Source organism: Mauremys reevesii, linkage group 3 (genome assembly GCF_016161935.1).
Source record: "Mauremys reevesii isolate NIE-2019 linkage group 3, ASM1616193v1, whole genome shotgun sequence".
NCBI classification, from domain to species: Eukaryota; Metazoa; Chordata; order Testudines; family Geoemydidae; genus Mauremys; species Mauremys reevesii.
The window spans coordinates 179058786-179086298 of NC_052625.1; the positions used below are offsets into that span (position 1 = coordinate 179058786).

General features: G+C 44.7%; 1 protein-coding gene across 1 annotated transcript; it reads left to right on the forward strand.

Moving 5' to 3' along the window:
- Nucleotides 1-13114: 13114 nt before the first annotated feature.
- Nucleotides 13115-22163, forward strand: RRM2 (ribonucleotide reductase regulatory subunit M2). Its single transcript, XM_039528289.1, has 10 exons — nt 13115-13318; nt 13411-13488; nt 14053-14208; nt 15007-15123; nt 16104-16237; nt 18264-18358; nt 19100-19233; nt 19655-19759; nt 20551-20664; nt 21151-22163. Exons 1-10 carry the CDS (start codon nt 13226-13228, stop codon nt 21301-21303), a joined length of 1179 nt encoding a protein of 392 aa, XP_039384223.1. The 5' UTR covers nt 13115-13225; the 3' UTR covers nt 21304-22163.
- Nucleotides 22164-27513: the final 5350 nt, after the last annotated feature.

The following is a 27513-nucleotide window of genomic DNA, read 5'->3' on the forward strand; positions in this document are numbered from 1 at the left end:
GGAAACGTTGAACCCTGGAAGACTTTCTTGTCAAGCAGGTTACTTATGGCATGCAAAGAGCAAATGCCCTGTACTAGGGATGATGTGGCCAATAGGGGAGAGGAAGGATATAAAGAGAAAGTGCCAATTAATTGAACCAAGCTATTGTTTGCCTTCAAATTCATGTAACAACACTGCAGGGGCAGAAATAGATAGTTGGAACCATTACGGGGAAAAATCAGATCTGTTAGAAAGGAGGAACGGACAACTGAGGTGAGAGCAATTGTTGCAGAAGACCAGGTAGGTGATACACTGCATTCAAGTATTGCAGCAAATTAAAGGCACCTAAAAACTTCACCATGGCCACTGTTTCACCCTATGACCACTGAGAACATCACAGCAACTCCACTGCTTGGCTCCACTAAATAGGTGGGTGGCCCTTCATTCTATTGTGTGAGGCCACCCAGGCACGCACCGTAGAGGGAACTATTCATGAACCACCTGAATGGAGCTCGCAGACCACAATTTGAGAACCTCTGCTTTAGAGGACAATTGAACATATATACACTAGCCAATTCATTATGATATATTAACAAAGAATGAATATGACTTTTACTATTAAGCCCCTGGAAAATAGATGCCTGAAGCATACTCACAATGTGCATGTGAAGCATATCATAGTTACCTTCAGCCAGAATTTTCAATTTCATGCCTTTGATATTGGTTCAAATAATCATAGAATATCAGGGTTGGAAGGGACCTCAGGAGGTCATCTAGTCCAACCCCCTGCTCAAAGCAGGACCAATCCCCAATGTTGCAAAAGCCAAGGACACTGCATGCAGGGCATGACTGGACTAGTTTCCTGTACAGGATGTACTGTAACTTTTCAGCTTTGGGTCATCCATGCTCTGCAACTAGCTTTACACACAGAATGTAGACTTTGTAATGAGAGAGGTTTTGCACACTCTAATATAAATATAACTGCTTTTATATTTTTGTCAATAAATTCGGTTGAGGTCTAATCTAACCTTCCCCTGCAGATGCAAACAGAACTCTGCCAGAGCAGAAGAATACCATGACACTGACTAGAAATAGAAGTGAAAGTGAACTGCACTGACGGGAATTGGTTTTTATTATTCTTTCAGTTACGTTATTCTAAGGTGTTAATACGGAAGTAAGAAAATAAAAACCATTAGTGTTGACAGTGTGAGTCAACACAGATAGCAATGTCAGGAATATGCCAATGACACAAAGCTGTATGGATCATTTTCATCCAGGATAGACAGTTCTGTCCAATGGATATGTCTGGGCATAAAGGAGCCTGAGGCTGGAATAATATCAGCTACCTCAGTCTGGACTCAAAAGACAGGCATTATTCTAAATTGGAAGAGGGAGATGATTTAAGGAATTAGTTCCCAAACTTGCAAGAAGAACCAGGCAGGCAGAAGTCAATGAAGCTCCATGGAGACTCAGGAGTCTGCCTGAGCAGTTCTCCTTGTAGTTCTCCCTACTTTATCCCCGCTTGAGAGCATTTCGGGTTCATGCTGAATTCATCACTGGTTCTTGACAATCAAATAGTAGATGACACCAGCTATCAAGGAAACTTTATCCATTCCTCTTGGACAATGACCCAGCCATAGTAATTCATGCATTTGTAATTTAGAATACTCTCTTCCCCCACCCTCCCTGAAGAGCACAAATGAATACCTTCTGTTCTAGTTCTCCGGAGTGAGGTAGATGGCACTGAGTAGCAAATCAAAGCAGTGAAAATCCCCGAAGGTGCAAGTACATTGCGTATGTCTGCTGATTGCCTTTTATTCTTTGATTTTTCAGGTGAATCTGTGTGAGACACTAAAAATAGTTGTTTTTTTACAAAATGTTATTAAAACATTAGTTTGCAATTTTTTTGGTGCCCTTTATTTGCTGAGGCTGTTGTGGGGCAGGAATGGCCACAGCTGGCAGAAACTGAACACCATTGTGGGAGCTCTTGGGCCTGTAGGCAACAGCTAAGTGAGTGGTTGGAAAGGGGTGAGAATGAGTCATCGATTTTTAGGTCAGAGGGGACCATTGTGGTCATCTAGTCTGGCTAACATAAAACCTCACACAGTACTTTCTGCATCAAACTCATAACATCTGCTTGATCTAGGCTAGAGCATATCTTGTAGAAAGAGATCCAGTCTTGATTTAAAGACTTCAGGTGATGGAGAATCCACCATGCCGTTAAGTAAATTGTTCCAATGGTCAGTTGCCCCTGCTGTTAAAAATCTGAACCTTATTTCCAGTCTGAATTTGTCTAGCTTCAATTTCCAACCATTTAATCTTTTTCTTTTACATTCAAAAGCATCTACTATCAGAAATATCTTCCCCATGTAGGGCTGGGTGGTGACCAAGTCATCTCTTAACCAGCTCTTGGATGAGCTGGAGAGCAGCAGCTGCTGGCTGGGCACCTAGCTCTGAAGGCAGCTCTGCTGCCAGCAGCAGCGCAGAAGTAAGGGTGGCACTACTGCAACCCCACTACAATAGCCAGATTTCACAGTCCGTGAATTTAATAGGGCCCTATCCATAAGACAAAAAGGAGAGAGCGAGCTGGGACTTATATTATGGGGAACTTGAAGCTGAAATGGTTTGGGGGCTGTTGAAAGGAGATGAAGCCATCAAAAAGGAGATGCTGGGGATGGGGGGAGCAGAATACTAGGAGCGTAGTATAAGGAACGCTGAGCTGGCGGGAGTATGGAGTTAGTAAGTCAAGAGACGGCTAGGTGACGTTTTTCAGGCAAAAAATGAACCAATAGCGCATGAGGCCAGCAAACCATAATGGTGACAGGAGGAGGGAAGTGGGAGTGGAGATGAGGCCCACACATCACCACACCAACAGGGAAAGATGGCTGTCAACCCAATGGAGGAGAAGCTGGTACTCCAAGGCACAATCATCCAACAGGATGCTTAGAGTCCTTACATTGAGCTTAACTGGTGGGTTTGCAAATACCATGCAGCTTCTGATTTATTCACTGTCTCCAAAAGTAGGGAGGGAAGAGAGATCAATGAGGTCTGCCTTTTAGCTGCCTGAGTCAACTATACATCCCAGCCCCACCAGTTTCACTGACCACCAGAGGATGCAGGGTAATGGGCGTCTTTGGATTAGACCCAAAGGGCTCTATTGGATCCATTTCTTATTGTGCACTCACTAAATAACAGTCCACCAATACAAATTGTGTTATGGAGAGAAAAGTCCCCAGGTTTTAAAGTGCCTTCAGGCCATAATTCACTTATCACTCTGTTAACAGTCTGTATTTTAAATCAAATGACTATTTAACTTTTATTTAAGAACCTTAATTTTCTACCATAAAGGGCCTGATCCCACACCAGTAAAATTTGCATTGCCTTCAGTATGGGATCAGTCCCGGACTACCTGTTGTCCAAATTCCCAATTTACATGAGCAGCTCCACTGACTGCAGTTGAGTGAAACTGCATTTACAGTGATGTAACAGGGATAAAAACTTGACACTATTTGCCATCACAAAGGGCTCTGCACTAACAGTTTTAGCTGGCAGTTAAGGAAGCTAAATAGGTGGAAGCCACATTTAAACAAACAAAAACAACACACCAAAAAAACCCTCCCCTCACCTCCCCGCCCCAGTGTTTGTAAAGGTCTGTTTGCTGACAAAAGATTATTTCAGTAGCTGTTCATTAACGACTGAGAGTCTCACGCTTTGTCATCAGGTAATCAGGTTATAGATTTGCTAATGAGAAAGGATTTGATTTCATGTATTAATGGGCCACACTTCTAAACACAATATCAACCTCAAATCTAGTTCATATAGAATGTTTTGTTCTGGCTTAGATTTCTCAGCTGAGGTTTATTAAAATAAATCATTGCTAATTTAAACAACATGACTGCACACCTGCCAAAACAGTCACTACAGAGGCCCTGTAATTTATTTTGTATGGAGTTCTGTGTTAGGTAAGAAACATTGCAGTGAAAGTCAGGCAGATCTCCATCTCTCAGCAATTACTAATGAAAATGGGGAGCCAAATCCTGGAGTTCCTACACATGCAAAATTCTCATTCATTCATTCATTCATTCATGCCCGTCACCCCAACCGGGGTATAGGCCGCCAACAACAGATCTCCATAGTCTTCTATCCTGGGCCATTCGCTCTAGCTGGTTCCAGGTATAGCCCATTTTTTTGCTATCAACCTGAAGGTCGCGTCGCCAGGTATTTCTTGGGCGGCCTCTTTTCCGCTCCTCATCTCTGCTGCAACCTGCGCCGTCTTTCCTGACTCGTACATGGTCCTCACGTTCCATGTGCCGATGGTAATCCTCCTGGCTGCAAGAAGGGTGATCGGCTTAGTGGCTTCCTCGCGGCTTTCACCACCCAGCGTCATGCATCTTCGAGTTGAAGACCCTTCTTTTTCCAGGCTAAAAGTCTCTGTTAACTCTATTGTTGGCGTTTCTGTAGCAAGCTGATTTTTACAGGGTGGAGTTGCTAGCCCCACGCCCAACCCTCCTCCTTTACCCTGACTTGGGACAGGCAGATGGCCCCAAAGGACCTCTCTGGTGGAGTTAAAATTCTCATTAAAGTCAATGAAAGTTTTGCCTGCATAAGGCCTGAAGGTGTGGAATGATTCCCGTGTGGTGTGAAGCACTCTCAACTACAACAGAAGTTGATAGGAATTGAGGATGCTCAGCACCTTTAGGGTCCAGTTCTAAGTGAGATTTGCAGGATTTGGCCTGTGATGGGTTGGTCACAGAAACCCCCTTGGGAGTGCCACCTGATGTGCTGAGACTACCTCTGAGCCCATTTTCCCTGCCAGCTTCAGAACCCTGTCTTGTTGAGCCAGAAACGCAAGCCTGCTGCAAACACAGACCCAGGTCTGTACCATGTCCCCCAAAGCTGCAGGCTTTAACTGAAAACCACTTAGCGGGACTCCTGTCTCCAGCACCCAGACACCCAGTTCCCAATGGGGTCCAAGCCCCAAATAAATCCATTTTACTCGGTATAAAGCTTATACAGGGTAAACGCATAAATTGTCCACCCTCTATAACACTGATAGAGAGATATGCACAGCTGTTTGCTCCCCCAGGTATTAACTACTTATTCTGGGTCAACTAATAAGCAAAAGTGATTTTATTAAGTATAAAAAGTAGGATTTAAGTGGTTCCAAGTAATAACAGACAGAATAAAGTAAGTTACCAAGCAAAATAAAACAAAACTTGCAAGTCTAAGCCTAATACAGTAGGAAACTGAACACAGATGAAATCTCACCCCCAGAGATGTTCCAATAAGCTTCTTTCACAGACTGGACTCCTTCCTAGTCTGGGTGCAGCAATCACTCACACCCCTGTAGTTACTGTCCTTTGTTCCAGTTTCTTTCAGGCACCTCTTGGGGGTGGAGAGGCCATCTCTTAAGCCAGCTGAAGACAAAATGGAGGGGCTTCCAGGGCCTTTTATATTCTCTCTCTTGTGGGCAGAAACCCCTTTGTTCTTCTGTACAAAGTCACAGCAACAAGATGGAGTTTGTAGCCAGCTGGACAAGTCACATGTCTATGAATGATTCAGCTTTTTGCAGGCTGACGCCATTGTTCACACATTAGTTTGAACATTCCCAGGAAGGTTCAGATGTGGGTTGGTGTCTCCCAAAGTCCATTGTCAGTTTAAGTGTTTCTTGATTGGGCATTTACTGAGAATAGTCCTTTCTCAAGAAGCTGACCAAATGCTTCACTGAGGCTACTTAGAATCAAACACATTGAGATACAAGAACATAGCGAATATTCATAACTTCAAATACAAAAATGATACACATATACAGACAGCATAATCATAACCAGCAAACTACAACCTTTCCATAGACACCCCACTTGACATTCTCTGTACAAGACCAAGTGCAGCCTTAGGACCCTGGTTGAAGAATGATCTGTACGGTCACAGTTCATGTCAATAGTGTCACATGGCCTATGGTGAATAACATATACATCAACTTCAGTACATGAATGACATAAGTGCCAGGAGCTGGGAGTCCTGGTGCTACAAGTGAAGAATACAGATAATACTATCATCACTCTGAGGGTACGTCCATACTACCCGCCCGGGTCGGCAGGTAGCGATCGACATCTTGGAGTTCGATATATCGCGTCTCATCTAGATGCGATATATCGAACTCTGAATGCGCTCCCCTCGACTCCGGAACTCCACCACCACGAACGGCGGTGGCGGAGTCGACGGGGGAACCGCGGACTTCGATCCTGCGGCGTCTGGACGGGTAAGTAGTTCGAACTAAGGTAGTTCGAGTTCAGCTATACTATTCGCGTAGCTGAACTTGCGTACCTTAGTTCGACCCCGCCCCCTAGTGTAGACCAGGCCTGAGAGCTAGAACCATGTGGAGAGGACCCTGAAGGATGCCATCTGCTGCCAATGTGTGGAAAACCTGAAACGGAAGCCGGACCAGGGCAAGGCATTCAAGGTGTCGTGCAAGTGGGATGCCAGCAACCACTTCCTCCTCGGGGCAGCTTCACCCGATTTGCCGACTGGAGGTTCGTCCACAGGGCCTGGCTCAACTGCGTCCCACTGAATGGAGCCGTCTGCCACAGGAATTGGGACAAATGATGCAGGAAGTGTGGCTATGCCAACGAGACACTACCCCATGTCCTGTGTAGCTGCAAGCCCCATTCGAGAGCTTGGCAGCTGCGACACAACACCATCCAAGATCGCCTGGCTAGAGCCATCCCGCCATCCGTGGGAAAGGTTGCCGTAAATTCCGCCATCCCCAGAACTGACAGCCAACTGAGACCAGACATCGTCATCACTGACAAGGACTGGAAGAAGATCATCATGGTGGACATCACAGTGCTGTTCGAGAACAGGATCCCGGCCTTCCACGATGTCCGAGTTCGAAAGGTAGAGAAATATGCCCCTCTGGTTGAAACCTTGAGAGCTAAGGGTTACCAGGTCCAGACACAAGCACTGATCATCAGAGCCTTGGCGCATGGGACCCCAGTAACGAGCGAGTGCTGAGAAAATGCAGAACCATTCAATGCTATGCTTGGCTGATGTGGCAACTTATGGTGTCTGACACCATCAGGTGGTCGAGGGACATCTACATAGAACACATCACCAGACATCGGCAATACCAGGAGGGATGAGCTGGAGTTCTGATGAGCAGCACAGTCAGGAAAGTAACTGAAATACTTTCCTCGTGGATTGTATTTTCTAAATAGACAATCTACCTAATTCTCAATTACTAAGGGACAATCTCCACTCATTGATATATTTTGCTTTCCACAACCAAATCTCTGTACAACTTTTCATGAGTGATGTACCCGAGTACTCAGATTCTAATATCTATTCTATTCTAATATCTATTGTTAAATCTATTCACCTAAATTTGGGTTATGGCTGATTATGTACTCTATGTGTCATATGATTTTTAAAAACTAACTTTATATTTGTCGATAATCTTAATAATATATGCAGATGTACAGACACTCTTTCCCCAACCGATGTATTATATAATTTTTTAACATTAGCTTTAATAAAATGTTTCATTATGTTGAGGCGCTGATCGGTTTATGCTAGCTGGGGGTATGTATGCAAATCTCCTTTCCTGAATCAAGCAAAAAAGAAAATGAAACAAATGCCAATCATCAGCTAGTGATAAATCATATGAGGATCAGACTGAAAAACTGCAGCCACACCTAACTTAACTATTTGGATTGTTAACTGTAAATATACATGTGCAACCAATGACCCACCCCATACACTCAGCAGTGAATTTGCAGTAAAACAGAGGAAAAAACGAATCTGTCAGATTTGCTCTCATCTGTGTCTCCCACCCAGCAAGAACTGCTGAATCAAAGAAGGCCTTGCCCTCTGAATGAGCCATTGCCCAATAGCTCAACATAGGTTCAGAACAAAACTGACACCTGTTATTAACTAAAACACAATAGATGGATTGTAAGTAAAAGTTCATTTGCCAGGTCATAAATTAAGAACGTGCCTTTTTTTCCCTAGTAAAGATAAGGCCTCTTAGATGAGTAGCAGCAGGAAGAGAGACTTTTTGAAGCTCAAAAAGTCCAGGGTTACTGAGTCACCTTTGTCTTAGGGAAGGTCTACACTCGGGGCTTGTCTACACTTACATTTTATAGCTGATTCAGGGGGATGAAAAATCACCCCCCTGAGCGAAGCAAGTTTGAGCATTTTAAAGTGCTAGTGTGGACAGGCTCCAAGCACTGGGAGCAGCACTTGGAACTATTCCCCTCGTGGAGGTGGATTACCGAGAGCGCTGGGAGAGTGCATGTGACCACACTCACACTTCAAAGCACTGCTGTGGGAGCGCTCCCGCAGCAGTGCTTTGAAGTTTCCAGTGTAGACGTAGCCTAAAAACTTGCATCAGTGCAGCAGCAGCTGTTAGTGCTTCTGGTAAAGATGCTCTATGCCTACGGGAGAGCACTCTCCCGTTGGCTTAATAACTCCATCTCTGCGAGAGGCACTATCTACAGGGCGGGTTAAGATCGGTATAACTACGTCACGCAGGGGTGTGGATTTTTCACACCCCCGGGGCGACGTAGTTATATCGAAGTAAGCATGTAGTGTAGACCTGGCCTTAGAGACCTACAGAAGTAATGGAGAATTTCAGCCTTTTCTTTCTTAAGTAGGGGCTTGCCTACATGGGAACATGTGCTGGAGCAGCACTATATAACGACTCTAGTTATATTGGTATAACTCCCTGCGTAGATACTCTTATGTTACAAGAAGTGGTTTTTTTTTTTCTGGTTTAGTTTATAACAAGCTGCATAAACTAAACTGGAAAAAGAAATTCTTCTTGCAGAAAGTGTGTCCACATGGGGAGTTCTAACAGTATAACCACAGCAGTTTAACTATACTGATAACATTCCTTTTGTAGAGCAACCCTACATTTCTAAGACCCTTTTTCTTGCAGAGATAGTTTAGAGACAATGTAGGGCCTGATCACTTCATTGACTTTAAAGCATTGCAAAGTGATTGCTGAACTGCTATCACTACAATTAAACCATTTATTATCCTTCTCACAGCTGCCAGGGCTGGCCTCCAAGACTTGTTAAAATCCCTGGGCTTTGGGAGGAGCGCAGACCACTTTGATTGCAGCAAAGACTGATGATTCCTGAGATAATGTTAGTGGTGCTAGGTCCTTCCTAGAGATGGTGAGGTGGATTGGAGCTTCTGTGCATTACAGAGGTGGCAGTAGATTGTTTGGAGATTTCTGGAATCACTAGTGTTGGGCAGGGGCGGCCCTAGACACCAGCGCGCCAAGCAGGCGCTTGGGGCGGCCGTTTCCCGGGGGGGCGGCATTTGGCTCCGGTGGAGCTCCCGCCGGCATGCCTGCGGCAGGTCCACCGGAGCCCGAGACGAGCGGACCTGCCGCAGGCATGACTGCGGCGGGTCCCGTCTTCCCGCGGCTCCAGTTGAGCTCCCGCAGGCATGACTGCGGCAGGTCCGCTGGTCCCGGGCTCCGGTGGACCTGCCGCAGGCATGCCGGCAGGAGCTCAACCGGAGCCGTGGGAAGAGGGGACCCGCCGCGGGACCGGGGAAGGGCGGCGCAGCGCTCCGCGCTGCTTGGGGCAGCCCGATTTCTAGAGCCGCCCCTGGTGTTGGGGTCAGGGAAGAGCTAAAAACACAGAAATATCTGCCTTCAGTTAAAACTCAAATAATGCAGTTGGGGAGGGAGGGGTGAAAAGGGAGGATTCTTCTGTTTCTCCCCAAATCTAATGGGACATGTTTAAGTACCAAGATGCCCTGCTTACTGTCTAGTGATACCATTAATCTCCTTTGGAGTTGTGACAAGCAAGTCATCAGCCCCAACTTTCTCAGTCTGCAGACCACTATGTAAGGGAGAGCCCCCCTCCATGGATCCACCTGTCTGGGCAGTCCCCTTTGCTTGTTTCTTAAAACATCTGTCTCATTTACCAAGGTGTTCTCTGGCCTACAACAGACCCTAGTCTGAGACTCACTCTCTTTAAAGCAGTGCTACATCCCATATTAGCAAAGAAATGTGTTCAAAGGTCTGTGGTCATGGGCCCAGTCCTGTGAGGTACTGAGCGCTCTAAGCTCTCACCAACTTCACTGGGTATTTAAGATCCTGAACACCTCACAGCAGTCACATAGCGCCCCACAGGATTGGGCCCTTAGACCTGTGGCCCCCATTCAGGCAAGCACTTAAACCCGTGCTTAGGTTCCAGTGACGTTAACAGCATTTAAGCACGCTGTGTCTCCCAGAACTGGGTCCACAACCATAGACACTTTAAACACAATCTCATTTAAAGTTCAATTAAAGTTGACCCTGTGCTTAAGAGCTTTGCTGAATTGTATAAGCCAGATTCATCGCTACTGTAACTCCATTGACAATTGATGGGATAAATTTGATGTTTGAGTGCTATAGACTATGGACTTTCTGTAAAACAATAATCATCATAATACAGCATATACTGTTTTGCTTACTGTAATGTAGCGACTCAATATTCTTTACCATAGTGACAAAAACACACCTAAATGATTTTATTGTAATAGAGAAAAATGTATTTTTTGTAATAACTCTAAATCTCAGAGTACCGGTATACACACATATTCTAACTCTTCTTGGAATCTAGCTGCATTTACATTAATTCGGAACTCTTGAAGGTCTGAGACATCCCTTCCTTCACATTTGGAAACCACAACAAGCCACATCCTGTCTATGCTCATACATTTTTAATTTTCTGCAAGTCATAGTGAGCTAAGCACAATCTAGTTTGGGGAACAGGGGAGAAAGAGAAGAAAGTGATGCCGCTGTTTAAATAATCAGAGCACCCTGCATTTAATGTAAAACAATGCTGCATACACTTCTGTTCATTTTTTAAACAGCTGATTGTGATCATATACAGTATTGTGTTACGAAAAGAAGGGAAAAAGATCAGCAGCAGCTTGAGTTTTAGAAGCTTTGGGCTAGGCTGTTTTACACAGTTGTGTAACTGACTGAAAAACTTGCTTTAATTTCTCCTAGGGGGAGAAAAACAACGTGTATGAAAAAATACACTTCCCTATGCCAAGCAACATAGCAGCTGCAGCAGGGTCTTATTATCCAGTCTATTCCCATGAGGCAACAAGTGAGAGTCACTGCTCTGAGAGCTCATCCTGTGCAAACTTGTCCATCAGGGTATATGTAATCACCTCCTCCCTTGTTATTATTGCATGAGTTGACACTGTACTAAATATCACATAACACTCAAAGAGTCCTGTGGCACCTTATAGACTAACAGACGTATTGGAGCATAAGCTTTCGTGGGTGAATACCCACTTGTGTCTGACGAAGTGGGTATTCACCCACGAAAGCTTATGCTCCAATACCTCTGTTAGTCTATAAGGTGCCACAGGACTCTTTGTCGCTTTTTACAGAACCAGACTAACTCGGCTACCACTCTGATACTGACATAACACTCAGGGGCTCAAAAGTAGCAATCAGAGAGAGAGAGAGAGTGTATGAAAAATAAATGGCGATACTCTCCCAAGCTCCAACCTAAACCCACATTTTGGCCATGTGATACCAAAATCTGAGATGAAACTCACAGTAGATGTACAGGTTTTCCTCATATGCCCCTGAGCCTGCAAATATTTAAGAAGATTTAAGCACATATATATCACATACACCCCTACCCCAATATAATGAGACCCAATATAACACAAATTCGGATATTACGCAGTAAAGCAGTGCTCTGGGGGGGCAGGGCTGCGCTCTCTGGCAGATCAAAGCAAGTTCGATATAACGCGGTTTCACCTATAATGCGGTAAGATTTTTCAGGTCCCGAGGACCGCGTTATATTGGGATAGAGGTGTATTAAGACTCTTCCCATGCATGAAGTTATGTACATTTAAATCTTTGCAGGATCTGGGCTTTTGACCTGGTCTACACCAGAAGGTATAGATGAGAGAGGATGTGATAGAGGGATACAAAATAATAAATAGCACAGAGAAGGTCGATAGGACTCTCCTACTTTACCTTTTGAATTATATCTAAACAAGAGGATATTCAATGGGAAGGTAAGAGCTATAGCATTTATAAAAGGAAATACTTTACACAGTGCATAACTAATTGGTGGAACTCAGTGTCATATGATATATTTGAGGTATACAATTTAGGAGGATTCAAGAAATATATTTATATAGAAAACATGAACATCCAACATTATATTAGATGGGCTACATTTTTACAGAAGACCATTATGATCCAGGACATAAAACATCACTAACTCAGGGGGAGTAAAAGAAGAGAGAGTAAAATGCCCTACTGGGGCATTTGAACCAATAGGCGCACAGCTGAAAGGTTTAATCTTCACTGGTTCCTAAACTGCTGCCACTTGAGATGCTGGGACTCTCCACTAAGGGAGCAGAATTGCTTCTTTCCTGGTTCTTGGGCTCTTATACTGCCTGGTGGTGGTAAGGCAGCAGTCTGTGATATAGCCCTGATTTTCAGCTTGTGGTTCATGGGCCCGTGGGTGTCCACAGACGATGTCTAAGAATTCCAAAGGGGACTGTACTATTCCAAATCTTTAGGGGGTCTGCAAATGAAAAAAGGTTAAAAACCACTGGCCTATGGGGATCAGCAGCTCTGGGGAGCCAGCACTCCAAGGCAGCCCCTCCGCCACCCGTCCCACCCCTTATCCGGTTTTTCTTTGTCCGGAGCCTGCCAACACCCCATGCGGTCGGTCACCCGCCCTCCCTTTAAAGGGGGGGGGGGTGAAGCGAGACAGTCCCAGTCCCGGTCCCGGTCCCGCTGGGGGCCGGGCAATGTAACAAAGGGTTCGAAGGGGGAGGAGACGCAGCCGCAGGGGATGGAATCTCGTGACACAATACAGGGGCGTGTCCAGCGGAGGCTCTGGCCAATGGCAGCGTCCAGGCGGAGTGCCGGGAATTTAGGCTGATTCCAGCTTGTGTAAGACTGAGGGGCGTGGCGGCGAGGCTCTGGCCAATGGAAGCGCGGAGCGGTCGGAATTTTCGGCGGCTCCCGCGTTTGTGTCAATGGGGAGCTTGGCGCGGCCGGGTCCCTGGCCAATGGGAGCGCACCGGGGGTGGCGCCGTTCGGGATTGGCGCGGTGCCCGGCGCTGTGATTGGGCAGCCTGGCGTTCTGGCGCCAAGTTCGAAGGGAATATAAAGTGTCCCCGGGAGCGCCGCAGCCCTACCGTCGCCGCTGCCTGTCAGAGCCGGATCCTCCGTCGCCGTGTCCCCGCCATCGCCGCCATGATCCCCGCCCGGGCCCCGTTCTCCGTCCGCAACGAGCAGCCCCGCCTGTCGCCCATGAAGAACCTGGTCCTGACCGACAAGGAGAACACGGTGAGTGTCCCCGCCAGTCCCTCCCCCAGCTCCGGGCGCGGCGCCCGGCCCCTGCCGGCTCCTCTCACCCGCCGCCGTCTGTCTCTCCACAGCCCCCCGCCACCAGCGCCACGCGGGTCCTGGCCACCAAGACCGCCCGCAAGATCTTCCAGGAGGCGGACGCGAAGCCGGTGAGTCCGGGGTGGTGGGGGTGGAAGGGGAGCGGGCGGCCAGCCGGGCTGGGTATGGCGGGGGGACGGGGCTGCCGGGGCCGGTGACATGGCTGAGTTCGCGGGCTGAGCTGGGCGGCTGCAGGTGGCGCGTCCTGCCGCTTTTCGTCTTGGCGCCAAATGCTACTGTCCGCCAACGCGCGGGCGGCTCCACCCATCCTCCCCCCTCGCCCTCTTTGGGCTCGCCATCCTTCCCCCCCCTTAGGTTCGCGAGGGGGGGCTCGCCCTCTTTGGGCTCGCCATCCTTCTCTCCCCCCATGTCCTCTGGGCTCGCCATCCTCCCCCCCTTAGCCTGGGGGGACCCCCTTATCCTCTTTGGGCTCGCCATCCTTCTCCCCCCCGCCATGCCCTCTTTGGGCTTGCCATCCTCAGGAATTCTGTGGCTTTTTTCCCTCTGCTTCTCCTCAGGCGCGTCCTTCCTTTTCTTCCTCCTTCCTCTCTTTCCCACCCTCATCCCATCCTTGGGATGAGATGTCTCCAATACTGGGAATGTTGAATTCAAGTTTTCCATTGTGCCTCCTTTAGCTGAAACCCAAAGCAGTGATACAAGCTCCTAGCAATCTGGAAGATGAGCCACTCCTACGGGAGAATCCCCACCGGTTTGTCATGTTCCCCATCCAGTACCATGATATCTGGCAGATGTACAAGAAAGCAGAGGCCTCCTTCTGGACAGCTGAAGAGGTGAGGGGCTCCCCTGAGTCTATCCCTGCTCTGGTTGCTTCAGTGGACACATCCACCTGACTTTAGCAGCTCAGTCCAGCTCATAATGGAGCATGTTTTTCCAGTAGTGTTAACTTATTTGCATTGCAATAAAGCCTAGGGACCTCAGTCATGAATCAGGACCCTGTTGTATTAGGTGCTGTACAAACACAATAAAGATGGTCCATGTCCCAAAGAGCTTATAGTCAAAGGGTACATCTTCACTTGAAACTGTGCTGTTGTAGTGCTTTGGTGTAGAAATACCTGCCCCCATGGGGGGGGGGTTCTCTTGTTAGTGTAGATAAACCACCTCCCAGAGGGGCGTTAGCTAGGTCCATGGAAGAATTCTTCCTTGATGTAGTGCTGTCATGGGGACTTAGGTTGGTCTATGCTGGGCAGGGTTGTGGATTTTTTTTTGCAGTCCTGGCCAAGGTAGTTAAACCACCCTAACTTTCTAGTGTTGACATGGCTTAAGTTTGGCAAGAGCCAGCAGTGACTGCTTGTGTATTAATTGTACTGTTGCCTTACATGAGATATAAATTAATCTTTTTATTATTAAACAGCATTGGAAAAAAGTGACGTAAACCAAGCATAGCTTTCTGTGGTTCTAGGAACCTATTAAACTTCATAACTTCATTTATTGCCGTGGTACTTTAGTTCACAGAGCACTGAGAAGAGGGGATGTTTAATGCACCGTATAACATTGCTCTAAATATCTTATCTAGAAATAGATTCTTTAGTACCACAATTTTATTGTAAGTGTCTGCTTTTGTTGTTCAGGTTGATCTTTCCAAAGACATTCAACACTGGGAGTCCCTGAAGCCTGAGGAGAAATACTTCATTTCACATGTCTTAGCCTTCTTTGCAGCAAGTGATGGCATTGTAAATGAGAATTTGGTAAGCGCACAGAAGAGCAATCCTAAAGTGGAAAGCATTCAGCTAACAAAGCTGCCCAAATAAAACTCATGTTAATGAGATATTCACCTGTTGAGCTGCTCTAAAACCTATTAAATCTTTAATCCATTTTTGGTGAGGCAAAGGGTGGGGAAGATGCACTTACTAAAACAGGGATTGCTCTGTAAAATAGGACTCTTGTGGACTTTTTCAGAAACTCCTCTTTCTTTGTTGGGAGGAAAGAGGGGGTTTTTGTAGTAAGAATACCTGATTTGGGAGTCTGGTGACCTGGCTCTGATGTTACTGCACTTTTTTGGGGTGGGGGGCAGGAGGGGATGAATCAATTCCAGTCTTGTTTGCTTCTTCATCTATAAAATGGTGGAGGTATTTGCCTATCTTATAGGGCAGTTGAGACTGAAGTAACATTTGTACTGTGCTTTAAAATCCTTGTTCATGAGTGCAGGAGTGCAAAATATTACTATAGTTCTGTTAATGCTCCACTTTCCTGCCCTGGATAAAGCAAGAGATTGGGGGGAGGGAAGTGCAGTGTTACCTTATGCTCAAATACTTAAAGGTAATAATTGGAGATATACCAATCTCCTAGAACTGGAAGGGACCTTGAAGGGTTATTGAGTCCAGCCCCCTGCCTTCACTAGCAGGACCAATTTTTGCCCCAGATCCCTAAGTGGCCCCCTCAAGGATTGAACTCACAACCCTGGGTTTAGCAGGCCAATGCTCAAACCACTGAGCTATCCCTTCCCCTGAGTTAAGATGAGATCAAGCCAGAACCTAAGATTCCTGGCACTAAGGAGGAGGCTGTTATTCTAATGCACTATGCCAGGCATAGCTTTTGAACATGAAAACATTTGTCAGACCATAGGGGTGTAGAGCAAAACTGGAGATACTTGTGGGTTTAATAGCAAAAAAAACTGCAACATATTAGGTGGGTAATGCTTTCTGCAACAATCTGGTTTCTCCTCTAGGTGGAACGATTCAGCCAAGAAGTACAAGTAACAGAAGCGCGCTGTTTCTATGGCTTCCAGATTGCTATGGAAAACATACATTCAGAAATGTACAGTCTGCTCATAGATACTTACATTAAAGATCCAAAACAGAGGTTCGTATCACATGATGAAATGTTCAAGTTGCTGTAAAGTCATGGTGAAATCTAATAGTGATACTTCTGTCTTAATTTGAAAACAATACAGAAATGACTTGAGAATTTAAATTAGACTGTGGAGAACAACTCTGCAGGCATAGTGCCCTACCAATTTCTTGTCTGTGAAATTTGATCTCCCCTCCTGCTGGGAGCCATGCTGGGGAGGGACAGGACAGGAGTTGTCCTTTCCCTGCACGGTGAGATGAGACCCATCTCCAGAGGCAGTGCAGAAATGAGGCTGGTACACCCTCACTTCTGTGCTTGCAGCAGCCCAGAAGCTGGGCTTTGGGCTTCCCCCCCTCCCCCCAGCTCCTGCCACAACTCTAGGTTCAGGTGCTGAGCTTGGATCTTCCTCCCACAGTGGCTTCTGCCAGGCTGGGGGCTTTTGCTCCTGGCTGCTGAGCTGGGGCATTCTTGGCATCTGTGTTCCCCCCTCCATGGCTCCTGCCATGGTTCCAGTGCCCAGCCTAGGGGTTCCTCCTCCCATGGGGCTTCCACTCCTGGTGGCTGCATCTGGGGCAGGGGCAGCCTGGGCTCGTGGCTTTTGCCCCCTGCAGCTAGGGATTGGGGGCCTCCTCCACTGTTCCAGCTGGGGCAACATGGACTCCCACTTGTCCTGGGGGGGCCCCTGCCTTAATCTGTTCCTGGCATGGACTAGCAGGTAGGAGCCCCTGGCTGGGGTGCTCCCAGCAGCATGGGGAAGATCCTACCCACTTCCATCTCCAGGAACATCCTCTAACTACAGGAAGCTGGGAGGGTGCTGCCTTTGGAGCCCAGTTCTGAAGGCAGCACCAAAGTGAGGGTGGCAATCTTGGGACCCCACTACAACAACTTTGCAAACCTCCCCATGATCCCATTTTGGATCTGGACCCCCCCAGGGTTACAACACTGAAATTTCAGATATGAACAACTGAAATTGTGAAATTGACCAGTTTTAAAACCCTCTGGCCAAGAAATTGACCAGAATGGACCATGAATTTGGTAGGGCCCTATATATTACAGAACAGTAAGGTGCAACAAAAACTATACCAGAGGCTGGACCTTGAGATTAAAAGCAAAGCAGATTTAACTTCAATAAGTGATAAATGAGGAGATGAAATCAACTATATGAAGTTGGTGGCATAGTCAATCTACATAAATACTTAAGACTAGACTACACTGTAATACAAGAGGCCCTTGTGTTGGCTAGTTGATGACTTAGGTAACCAAGAACAGTTTCTATGGGAACCATTTCAGCTTGTATCTTTTTGACTTGTACCCTGAAATCTCAGGTATAAAATTCAGTGCATCTTCCCATTTAATGGTGGCCTACACTTGCTGTGTGGTTAAACTGAAAAATTATGCATTACCATTGTCAGCAAGTCACAACTATTTCTTAACTAGTCGTTTGTAATGTAGTAAACCATGCTCATTTCTGACAGCTACATATACACAAAGCTGGATGCTTTAAAACTTTGCCTTTGAGTTATTAAAACACTAGTGCTAAAACTGCCAACTTTAAAAACCAAACCTAAACCCTACCCTTGGGCTGATGTAAACATATCAGTGAGTCTGAAAGATGATTTCAGAATTAAGTATGTGAAAATGGGTTTATGAATTAGTTCTACAGTTTCTTAGAACGCTTATCATAAGAAGATTTTGATGCATGCAGTTTGTGAACCAAAATATTTGAAAGGCTGAGTACACTTCAGACTACAACAGGGATTGATGCACTGGAATCCTAGAACAGCAGTGGAGGGCTGACATGGGGATAAATTGCACAGATGTAGCATGTCTATGCTGGGATTTTGGCACCTGTGTAGCAGGTGCCAAAATCCCTAATGTAGCCAAGTTTGTAAGTACTGGTTTCAGAATGTGCTGGGTAGTTGCAGGTAATTCAGGTTAATCAATGAGACAAACCTGTTACGACAGCTAGTTGCAAATACCTACTGTACTGGTTGCTGTATTGACTTCTTCCGCTTATAATGTACTATACGCTTTCCAGGGAATTTCTTTTCAATGCCATTGAAACACTGCCATGTGTTAAAAAGAAGGCTGACTGGGCCATGCAGTGGATTGGGGACAAACAAGCAACATTTGGTGAGTGCATTTCTGAACTGTGCACTTACTGGATGCTAAATGTGTTTCCTTTCCTAGCAAGAGTGAAGGGTGATTATTCACCTTATTTCTGGAAGAAGATTGTAGTCTCAGATAAAGCAAATTATTATTCTCCCTTCTGAAGAGTTTCCCCTTTGCTCTGCTGGCATTTTTAATTCCAACTGGTCCCTTGTGACAAATGTCTCTAGTTGGCAGTATATTTTTCCTGTAGCTGCTTTGAAGCATATATAGTTTATTCTTCCTAAGGAGCTATGCTCCTGTTGAAGGATAAATAGTTCATCTGCTTTATGGACTCTTGATTGCCTCACTTGGCAGGTGGGAGGCAATTGAAATTCCCATTATCCCTTGAGTATTAAATCTTTGCTCAAGGTCTTGTCATATGTTCTCAGACCAATCTGGGTTCTGACTTGCAGGATGTCAAAACAGACTAAAATAATTGATCAGAGTTTTAGTGTAAGATAACATTTTGGGCCATGGCTACACCAGAAAAGAGGTGTCAGAAATCCTGGCCTATTTTCTTACAGCCTTGCACATGGGTTATTTAACACTTGCTTTTTTGTAGTGACAAGGCCGTAGTTTCAGTCTCAGAGACTAATTCACTTAGGCAGCAATATTTCCTAGTCACGAATCTCATGAATGGAAAACTCTCTCAGTATGCTTTGAATTTTAAGGCTAGGTAAACATTCGCTTCAGTGCAAAACTTATACTGAATTCTCCTGACAGGAGAACGTGTAGTGGCTTTTGCAGCAGTGGAAGGAATCTTCTTCTCTGGCTCCTTTGCATCCATCTTTTGGTTGAAGAAGAGAGGGTTAATGCCTGGACTCACTTTTTCTAATGAACTCATCAGCAGAGATGAGGTAAGAGAACCTTGTAACACTCTCCTATTACAGTGCACCACAAGGTACAAGTGACCTTATGTTTCAAGACAACTATTTATAATTCCTATGAATTGTCTGGTGCTAAATTAAATGGGTAAACAATATCTTGGGAATAAATAAGACTTGAACTGAGGCAGTGAGTTAATAAACCATTATGGTGGTGATTGGAGGGGAAAGTCTAGTAAGAAGGCTGCCTACTGAATTGTGCACTTTGCCTCTCTATTCAAAAGCCAAGGTGAAAACTACAAAGTGATCCATTTTTCTCCAGGGAAAATCATCCTGGGCTTTGAGTACTAAGATGGTATCTGGTTCATGGGCTTTTCAAATGTGCCTCTGATTTTAAGAGGTGGCACTTCTAATCTATGTTCCTGAAATAATATCTACACGTTCACCTTTTCAGGGTTTGCACTGCGACTTTGCCTGCCTAATGTTCAAGCACTTGATTCACAAACCATCTGAGGAAAGAGTAAGAGATGTCATTACCAATGCTGTCAGGATAGAGCAGGTAATCAGGTGTTCCTTGTTTTGGGTTGTAAATGCTCACATTTTAGCTTAAAAAGCAGAGAACTATCAGGCCATGAAACTGTTCTAGATCAGTGGTTCTCAAACTTCAGGTGGTCCATGGGGGGAGGGGGAGGGAAATTGAGGGTCTCAGTGGACCACTTAATGATCTTTCCAAATGTTTGTACCATTAGCTAACTATTGTAAAGTGCTTTGGCTAAAAGTGCTATATTTAAAAAAACAACTTGATTAACCACTGTTTTTTGTTCTACAAATAAAAGCACAACTCTGATTTTAATAGCCATAGTCTTACCTTTCTAATCCAATGGATGTGCCCTCTTTCCCCTGCTGTGGAAGATCTGAGGTTGGGAAGGATGGCTGTCTCTCCCTGGCAGCTGCAGCCCTGGAACTGGGGAAAGTTGCCTCTGGCCACCGCAGTCCTGCATGTCCCAAATTCCCCCTACCCCCTCTTCTCACCCCACTGCCCTCTCCCATCTACCCCCTATTACGCTGCCACACACCTTTCCAAGGCCACCACCTCACCTTACATGTGTGCCTTCTCCAGGGTCCAGGCACCTAATTAGTGGAGCCACACATGCATGGCACCACTAATTAGGTGGGTGGCCCTTCATTCTCTTGTGTGTGGCTGCCCAGGTGCACACCTTTTAGAGGAACTATCTGCGGACCACATGAATCAGTGGTCCGCAGATGACAGTTTGGGCACCACTGCTCTAGATGACAAAATGTTTGTATGCTGAGGCCTTCTGTACTAACCTCCCTTCTTCATACCTGCAGGAATTCTTGACAGAGGCGCTACCTGTAAAGCTGATTGGCATGAATTGCACTTTAATGAAACAATACATTGAGTTTGTAGCAGATCGACTTATGCTGGAGCTGGGATTTAGCAAGGTAAGATTTATAAGCAGTGCCTTTCCTAGGAAAAGAGTGTATTCATTTGATATTTCCTATGAATCTTGAATATGTAAAATGGCTGCCGCCATTTATTTAATGTGACAGTCTTCAGCTCCTGACCAATAGCCAAGATCCCTCCAGCCAGTTGGTCATTTCCACTAATCTTAATGTACTCTGTCCTGGATGGAGACCTACGTGATTCATATTGACAGTCAAATAAGCAGTGTGATGGAAAGAGGGCATTGCAAGAAGCACTGTGCTTCTGCCTCTTTAGAAGAACAGCAGATGAAAAGGCATACAGAAGTGAAGCATCCAAGACATGGGAGTGAGAGGAGTTTCACATGCCAGATAGCAAACTGAATTACTTTGCATTAAGTAAACTTAAACTGGCTTTCCCATTCCTAGTCCTCACTTCCCAGTTGATTCTTTTTCATTCCACTCCCAGATGTGAACCCATTTGTGATTAGAAGTCTTGTTTTTCAGATATTCAAAGCAGAGAATCCATTTGACTTTATGGAGAATATCTCGCTGGAAGGCAAGACTAACTTCTTTGAGAAGCGAGTAGGAGAATACCAGAAGATGGGAGTAATGTCAAAATCCACAGATAACTCTTTCACTTTGGATGCAGACTTTTAAATGAACGGAGACCACTTAAGATATGAGGCGCATGCTGTTCGAACGAAACATTGCTTTCAATATGAATTCACATTGTGACTTGATTATACTAAAATCTCACTCTTAAACAGTGTGGGGTATGGTACTGTTTTGAGGAGGCTAGTATAGCTACAGCAGTAAAATTCTTTCATTAGATATTGCCAATGGTGTTAATTCATAGAATGCTTAGATGGAGTAACTTATGTTATAAAATCATTTCCTGAAAAATCCTCAATTCTTGAAGTGATCTCAGATGCCATCCCTTGCAACAGGGAGGTTGTACAGATATCGCTAGCTTCTGGAATTTCTGTAACAAAGCTGGAAGTGCTTGAGAAATTGTCTTAAATGAGATTTGGCTCTTGGATACTGGAGGGGAAGCTACATGACCTCACTGCTTCTAAGCAGGTTTTTAAGTTTACTTTTTACTATTTGTAATAGTTTGTACATAAACCTGGCACTTTAATATTAAAATAAAGAACTCTGACTTGTAGTATTCTTGGCAACATGAATATTGAAGCTTGAGTTGATACTAAGCTTTTAGACACAGCATTGCATGTTATCCTTTTTGTTTTTATGCTTATCTACTTGTATGTAACTTAAAATGATAAATCTTTGAGTCAGACCTGCTAGTGAGCCTGACAGATCTGTAAAACTTCTGGCAAAGTGTAGAAATACAAACTGCATAGAAGTTGAAAAGCTTATTAAAAGTTCAGTGTTCTAGCTACTGTGGAAAAAACATTCTTATGCTGCTGGCCTCCTCTGCATGATATCAAAGCTTTCTTTATTTTAGTATTTCATAGAGGTTTTTGTCTGTTTTTAATAACTCAAATTTCAGAGTTCCGTCACAGGCAACACTCTTCACTAGATGCACCCCTTTTGAGGGGCAAAACTGTAAACAGCTCCCTTGAGATATGGCATTAATCCATAAAAACATCTTTGTTCAAAACAAAAGGACTAGGGCAGGGGTAGGCAACCTGTGGCACACATGCCCAAGGCAGCACACAAGCTGATTTTCAGTGACATTTAGTGCCAGAGTCCTGGCCAGGGGTCTGGGGGCCTCTGCATTTTAAATGAAGCTGCTTAAGCATTTAAAAAACCTTTTTACTTAACTAAACTATTGTTGTATGTAATGTTATAGACTTTTAGAAAGAGACCTTCTAAAAACATTAACATGTGACTAGCCTGCAAAACCTTACATTAGAGTGAATAAGTGAAGACTCAGCACCCCACTTCTGATAGGTTGTTGACCCATGGACTGTGGTCATAAATGGCTAGCCATCCAGGTGCTAGAAAGCCAAACCCACTGCTTATGTCTTAGCTTTGGCATCTGGCAACTAATGGAGGCAGTGATGCTTTAAATTAAACTAAGATGAATCTGAATCATCTATTTGCTACCACTTATCCAAATTGGAGCTCACTGAGTAGTCAAAGCTGCAGTTGGATACATGCACTTAAATAAACCACTAAAACACACATGGTTGCTAGAGGGCATAAAGCTTTGGTCTATATCTTGGCATTTGGTCAATTGTCCAGATGAGACATAGCTTACCTGTAACAGTCACTACTTTAAAGTTCCAGCTATTCACTGGCTTAGAGTAGGGTGTAATACTCTGATGTAAGAGTCATTTAAAATGACTATGTGGAGATGAGTGCCTGTCAAAGCTGATTCTTCACTCTGTCACTTTTGTGCAGAAGGTGGGGGCCTGCAAAGATTCTAAAAATTAATACTTGCCACTCCAGGCTTGTATTCCCAAGGTTACAACTTTTTTCTGGCTTTGGATTGGTAGATACTGCCACCACCCAAGTGTAGAACCCCTTTGAGAGCCCAGGAAGGAGCACTTGGGAATTCCTTCCTGTGTGGTATCCTTGAGCTCTTTCATTTCCCCCCTGCCCCCAATCTGGGGTGGGGGGAGGAAATCTGTTGCCACCAGCTAATTAAACATGTGCACAAACCTCTTCAGACACAGAAATCCAATCCTGTTCTTAAACAGTAAATTAAAAAAACCAGCCACCCTACAGCTGGAAATTCAGGCTATTGCTAGTTTTTAAAAGAGTAACTACAAGCATTAAGCATCAGCTCAGTGGTTTGAGTATGGGCCTGCTAAACCCAGGGTAGTCAGTTCAATCCTTGAGGGGGCCACTTAGGGATCTGGGGCAAAAATCAGTACTTGGTTCTGCTAGTGAAGGCAGGGGGCTAGACTTGATGACCTTTAAGGGACCCTTCCAGTTAAAGTTTACAAGCACAACAAAAGCACCTGGGATTAGCACAGAGGACTCCACAAGCCATAAAAATCTAAACCTAATCATGTCTAGATCAGGAAATGGCTAGGAACTTCCATATCTGGGATTTCAAATAAGTAATTTCTAGGTATGATACTGAGGATTTTTCCCAAAGCTTCTTGCCACATAACTTGCTCTGTCTACCTCTCCCCCAGAGTACAACAGACAGACAAAAGGGGATTCTTGTTTCAATTTTAAAAAGTTCTAGCCTTCCCATTGGCTCTTTGGCCAGGTGCCCACTCACTTCCTTTTACCTATGCATAGCAGTGAGACTTTTTAACCGTTTACATGTAGAGCAATTAGAGAACAGCTACTAAGAGGGATTTATAGCTACTGGCTGGCTAGATGTCCATAAAAGAGAGCTTCTCTCCCCACCCCCCTTTTCATCTATCACAGTACTAATGAGGAAGTGGGCAGCCTGAAGTATACCAGTGGGTTGGTCAGTTAACAGCAACTTTGGTTCCTGTACTGCACACCTAAAAAGCCTCCATGGGAAAGTGAGATGTGAGAACTTCATTAAGAAGGGTTGTCTTGGAAGAGGCTTCTCACATTCTGCTTTCAGTAGGAAATCTGGCTGATACCACCTCTGTTTGCAACTAAAAAAATCTGTAGTACTTTTTTTTTTCTTGGAAGATAACTCCCTATGTTGAAACTTTAGAGCCCAAGAACAACTGGCAGAGGCATCCAGCTCTGAGCCAAGAGCCCCCTATTGGGTCTACAGACTAGCAAATTTAAATAAGGTAATAATTGGAGATATACCAATCTCCTAGAACTGGAAGGGACCTTGAAAGGTCATTGAGTCCAGCCCCCTGCCTTCACTAGCAGGACCAAGTACTGATTTTGCCCCAGATCCCTACATGGCCCCCTGAAGGATTGAACTCAACCCTGGGTTTAGCAGGCCAATACTCAAACCACTGAGCTATCCCTCCCACCCCAAATGGAGTGAATGAGCACAATGATGTTTGCTCCTTCACTGCTGATTGCACTGAAGTGAGCGTGTGACTGCTCTCCCTTTGGGACCCTGAAGCCAGCAAGATGGGCACTTTGAGGCTATCCTGGTGAGCGAAATCATGAATAAATAACTAGAGGAGGGGCTGGGATTCAAACCCCCAAGGCAGCAAGGCTCTTAGTAGATGGCTTCAGCCTGAGCTTCTGCCACAGCAATATTGAGAACAGGTATGACAATGATTGGAGACAGGAATAAGGAGATGTTGGGTGAGTAATCAGTTGCAGTATCTTGAGTGGTTACTTGCAATGGTTATTCCACCCTGTGCTCATTTGTGTAGCTGTGGTTCTTTTAGGCAGAAAGAGCAAATGTCCTTGCTGAACACGGACAGCAAATTTCCTTTGGAATTCAGGGTGGACTTAAACTTAGTAGCCAATAATACTTTGGTTAGGCTGGTTCAGGATATGGCTTCTACAGGAGCCTAATGGGAGTCTAACTGTGACCATGTTGGGGTCTAAATTCAAAACATGGTTCTAATAAGGCTTCCCCTAGAAATGCTATGTTACCAACTCCATAATTGGGAGAATAAAGAAATACTTGCATGAGAATAAAGGCAAGAAAAGCTTTCTTTTCTTGCTTTCGGTAGGTCTGGTAAAAGAAGTGAGTGGGCACCTGGCCAAAGAGCCAATGGGAAGACTAGAACTTTCTAAAATTGAAACAAGAATTCCCAATGACTTTTAAGCCCACTTTCTTGTATAATAGCATTATTTTGGGATAATATTTCCTATTTTTAATTTATAAATTATGCTTTAAGGGTGCATGTAAGAAAATTTCAAAATTTTTAAATGAGCACATCTTTCTCAAGTGAGATACTGAACTTTACATGATGTGGAGGAGTAATGCCAGAAATCCGTCAGCTTTGTCCTCAGGAAACAATTGTAACATTAAAATGTAATGATGGGGGGGGGAAAAATCCCCAGATTCCTCAAATTTCCTGGCGTGATTGTGGCAATTTGTGCACAGTAGAGGTCAAAGAACAGTAGCTGCTGTTTCATACTTGCTGCAGAGCACAGCAAGCCCTGAAAATCTAAGGGCATATTAGGAAACTGATGCGCTCCCTAATGGTAACCACTTCCTTTTCACCAATAAATGTTCTGAAACTTTTGCCTGTCTGAAGGAGCTAAATGAATGAGGTTCACATTCAAAAACTGCTTTTCACTATCAGCAATGGCTTTTTACATTTTAATTCATTGAATTATCTTGTAAATTTTTTTTTTACCCTAGTGGGTTAGAGAGGAAAATGCTTCTGTTAGAAGTGGTTTTAGAGTTGGTGAATATCAAGTATGTCCTGAATCTGTTTAGAGGAAACTGATTTTACATACATCACATTGGTGTGTCATATTATAGAAAACAGACTTCCAGTATTGATGAGAAAGAGGCCTATAATCTCACTGATGCCATTCGCATTACAGGACAGAATGTCTCCACCTGAAGGTAAAATGGAGCGTCTGGAGAGGAACAGAAACAATAACTCTAAGAGGTGTTAACTGCCTTTATTCATTTCAGTGGGGGTAATAGCCAGAATCCTGATGAGGAGAACTTGTCAATATTAACTATTTCACTCGTTAGCAGAAACATGGCAACACTGAAATGAGGTTTTTAGGCAGAGCATCACTTCTCCCTCCCCTTTGCCCCTCCCTCTCTTAATCTGATCATTGTTGATATTAAACTGGGTTGTGATTTGGAACTATGTGAAATTCTAGTTCTAATGCATTGGCAGACTGATGGAGTTGTGGTTATGATAGCTCCTGCTAATAAGGTGACTGACTTTCATAGTGTGCCTTTAAATCTGATGGACTAGCATCTGATTTTAATGGGAGTATTTTGTACTCAATGGGGGAGAAAAAATATGATCACAGATAAATGTACTATAATATGCTAAACAACCATAGCAGGGAATGTTTTGATCCACTCTCTGCTAATGAAAATCCTCTGAGACGCATCAAAGTACACATCAATGCTGATTTTTGGTGTGTGAGTGTTATCCATTCCTTTATGAAGCTTCTTCAAATATTAAAAGAGAAAATATTTCTTCTAAAAACATGCCTTGGGTTAAATAGCCTTGTAATTCTCTTTATAATAATCTTTCCTCCTGCTTTTTCTCTGGCTATACTACAGTATGTAACTTATGCCATAAGCAAGATTGCTTTGTTCATTAAGTGGTTTTTAGCAAATTTCAACAGAGGGAGAGAGACTCCCTTAGGGAATTACTGATTTGGGGATGCTTGGAGCTCTTTGGTGAAATAAGGTATTTCTGTCAGCTTAATACAAAAGCTGCTTCACTAATGATGTGAAATCACTGCCTGCCTAAGGGGGACGGCTCATGCTCTCTGCCTTTTATTGTACAACACATACTGGTATTTATGACGGCAGACGGGGGACTGAGCACCCGGAGAGAAATTCTCGCAGTAACGTGTGTGTAAAGCATTTGCCCTTGTGGGGTTGTGGGCACATAGCAGAGGACAGAGGTAAGTCTAGTGCTGGGAACCTGATTAGTTCTTTGCAGAAAGGTGGGTGAGCTGGGCCTTGCCAAACCTCCTAGAAATGGTCTTCGGCCAGGTGATAGTGGGCTGTCTGCTTGCTATGCCCCTCCCCCCCACAATGGTTGGCAATGTTACATGTTGCACTTGGGGAGTCTCATAAATTGCTGGTACATTTGGATGATCTCACTTGGCCAAAGTCAGATTTGTTTGTATACCCTTCCCAGTTAGGTGCCTGAATTCCTTGTTGGAGCATGCTCATATTTGTGGATCCTTTACCCTGGGGCAGCAATCTAAAGTAGTTGTAGGTAGCACATGAATTCAGCTATCCAGAGGAGCGGGAATGGAAGCGTGAGCAAAAGGTGACTGATGCCAGTTTGCCAAATCCTAGTTACATAAGCAGCACTGGCCCCTGGTATGGCTGGG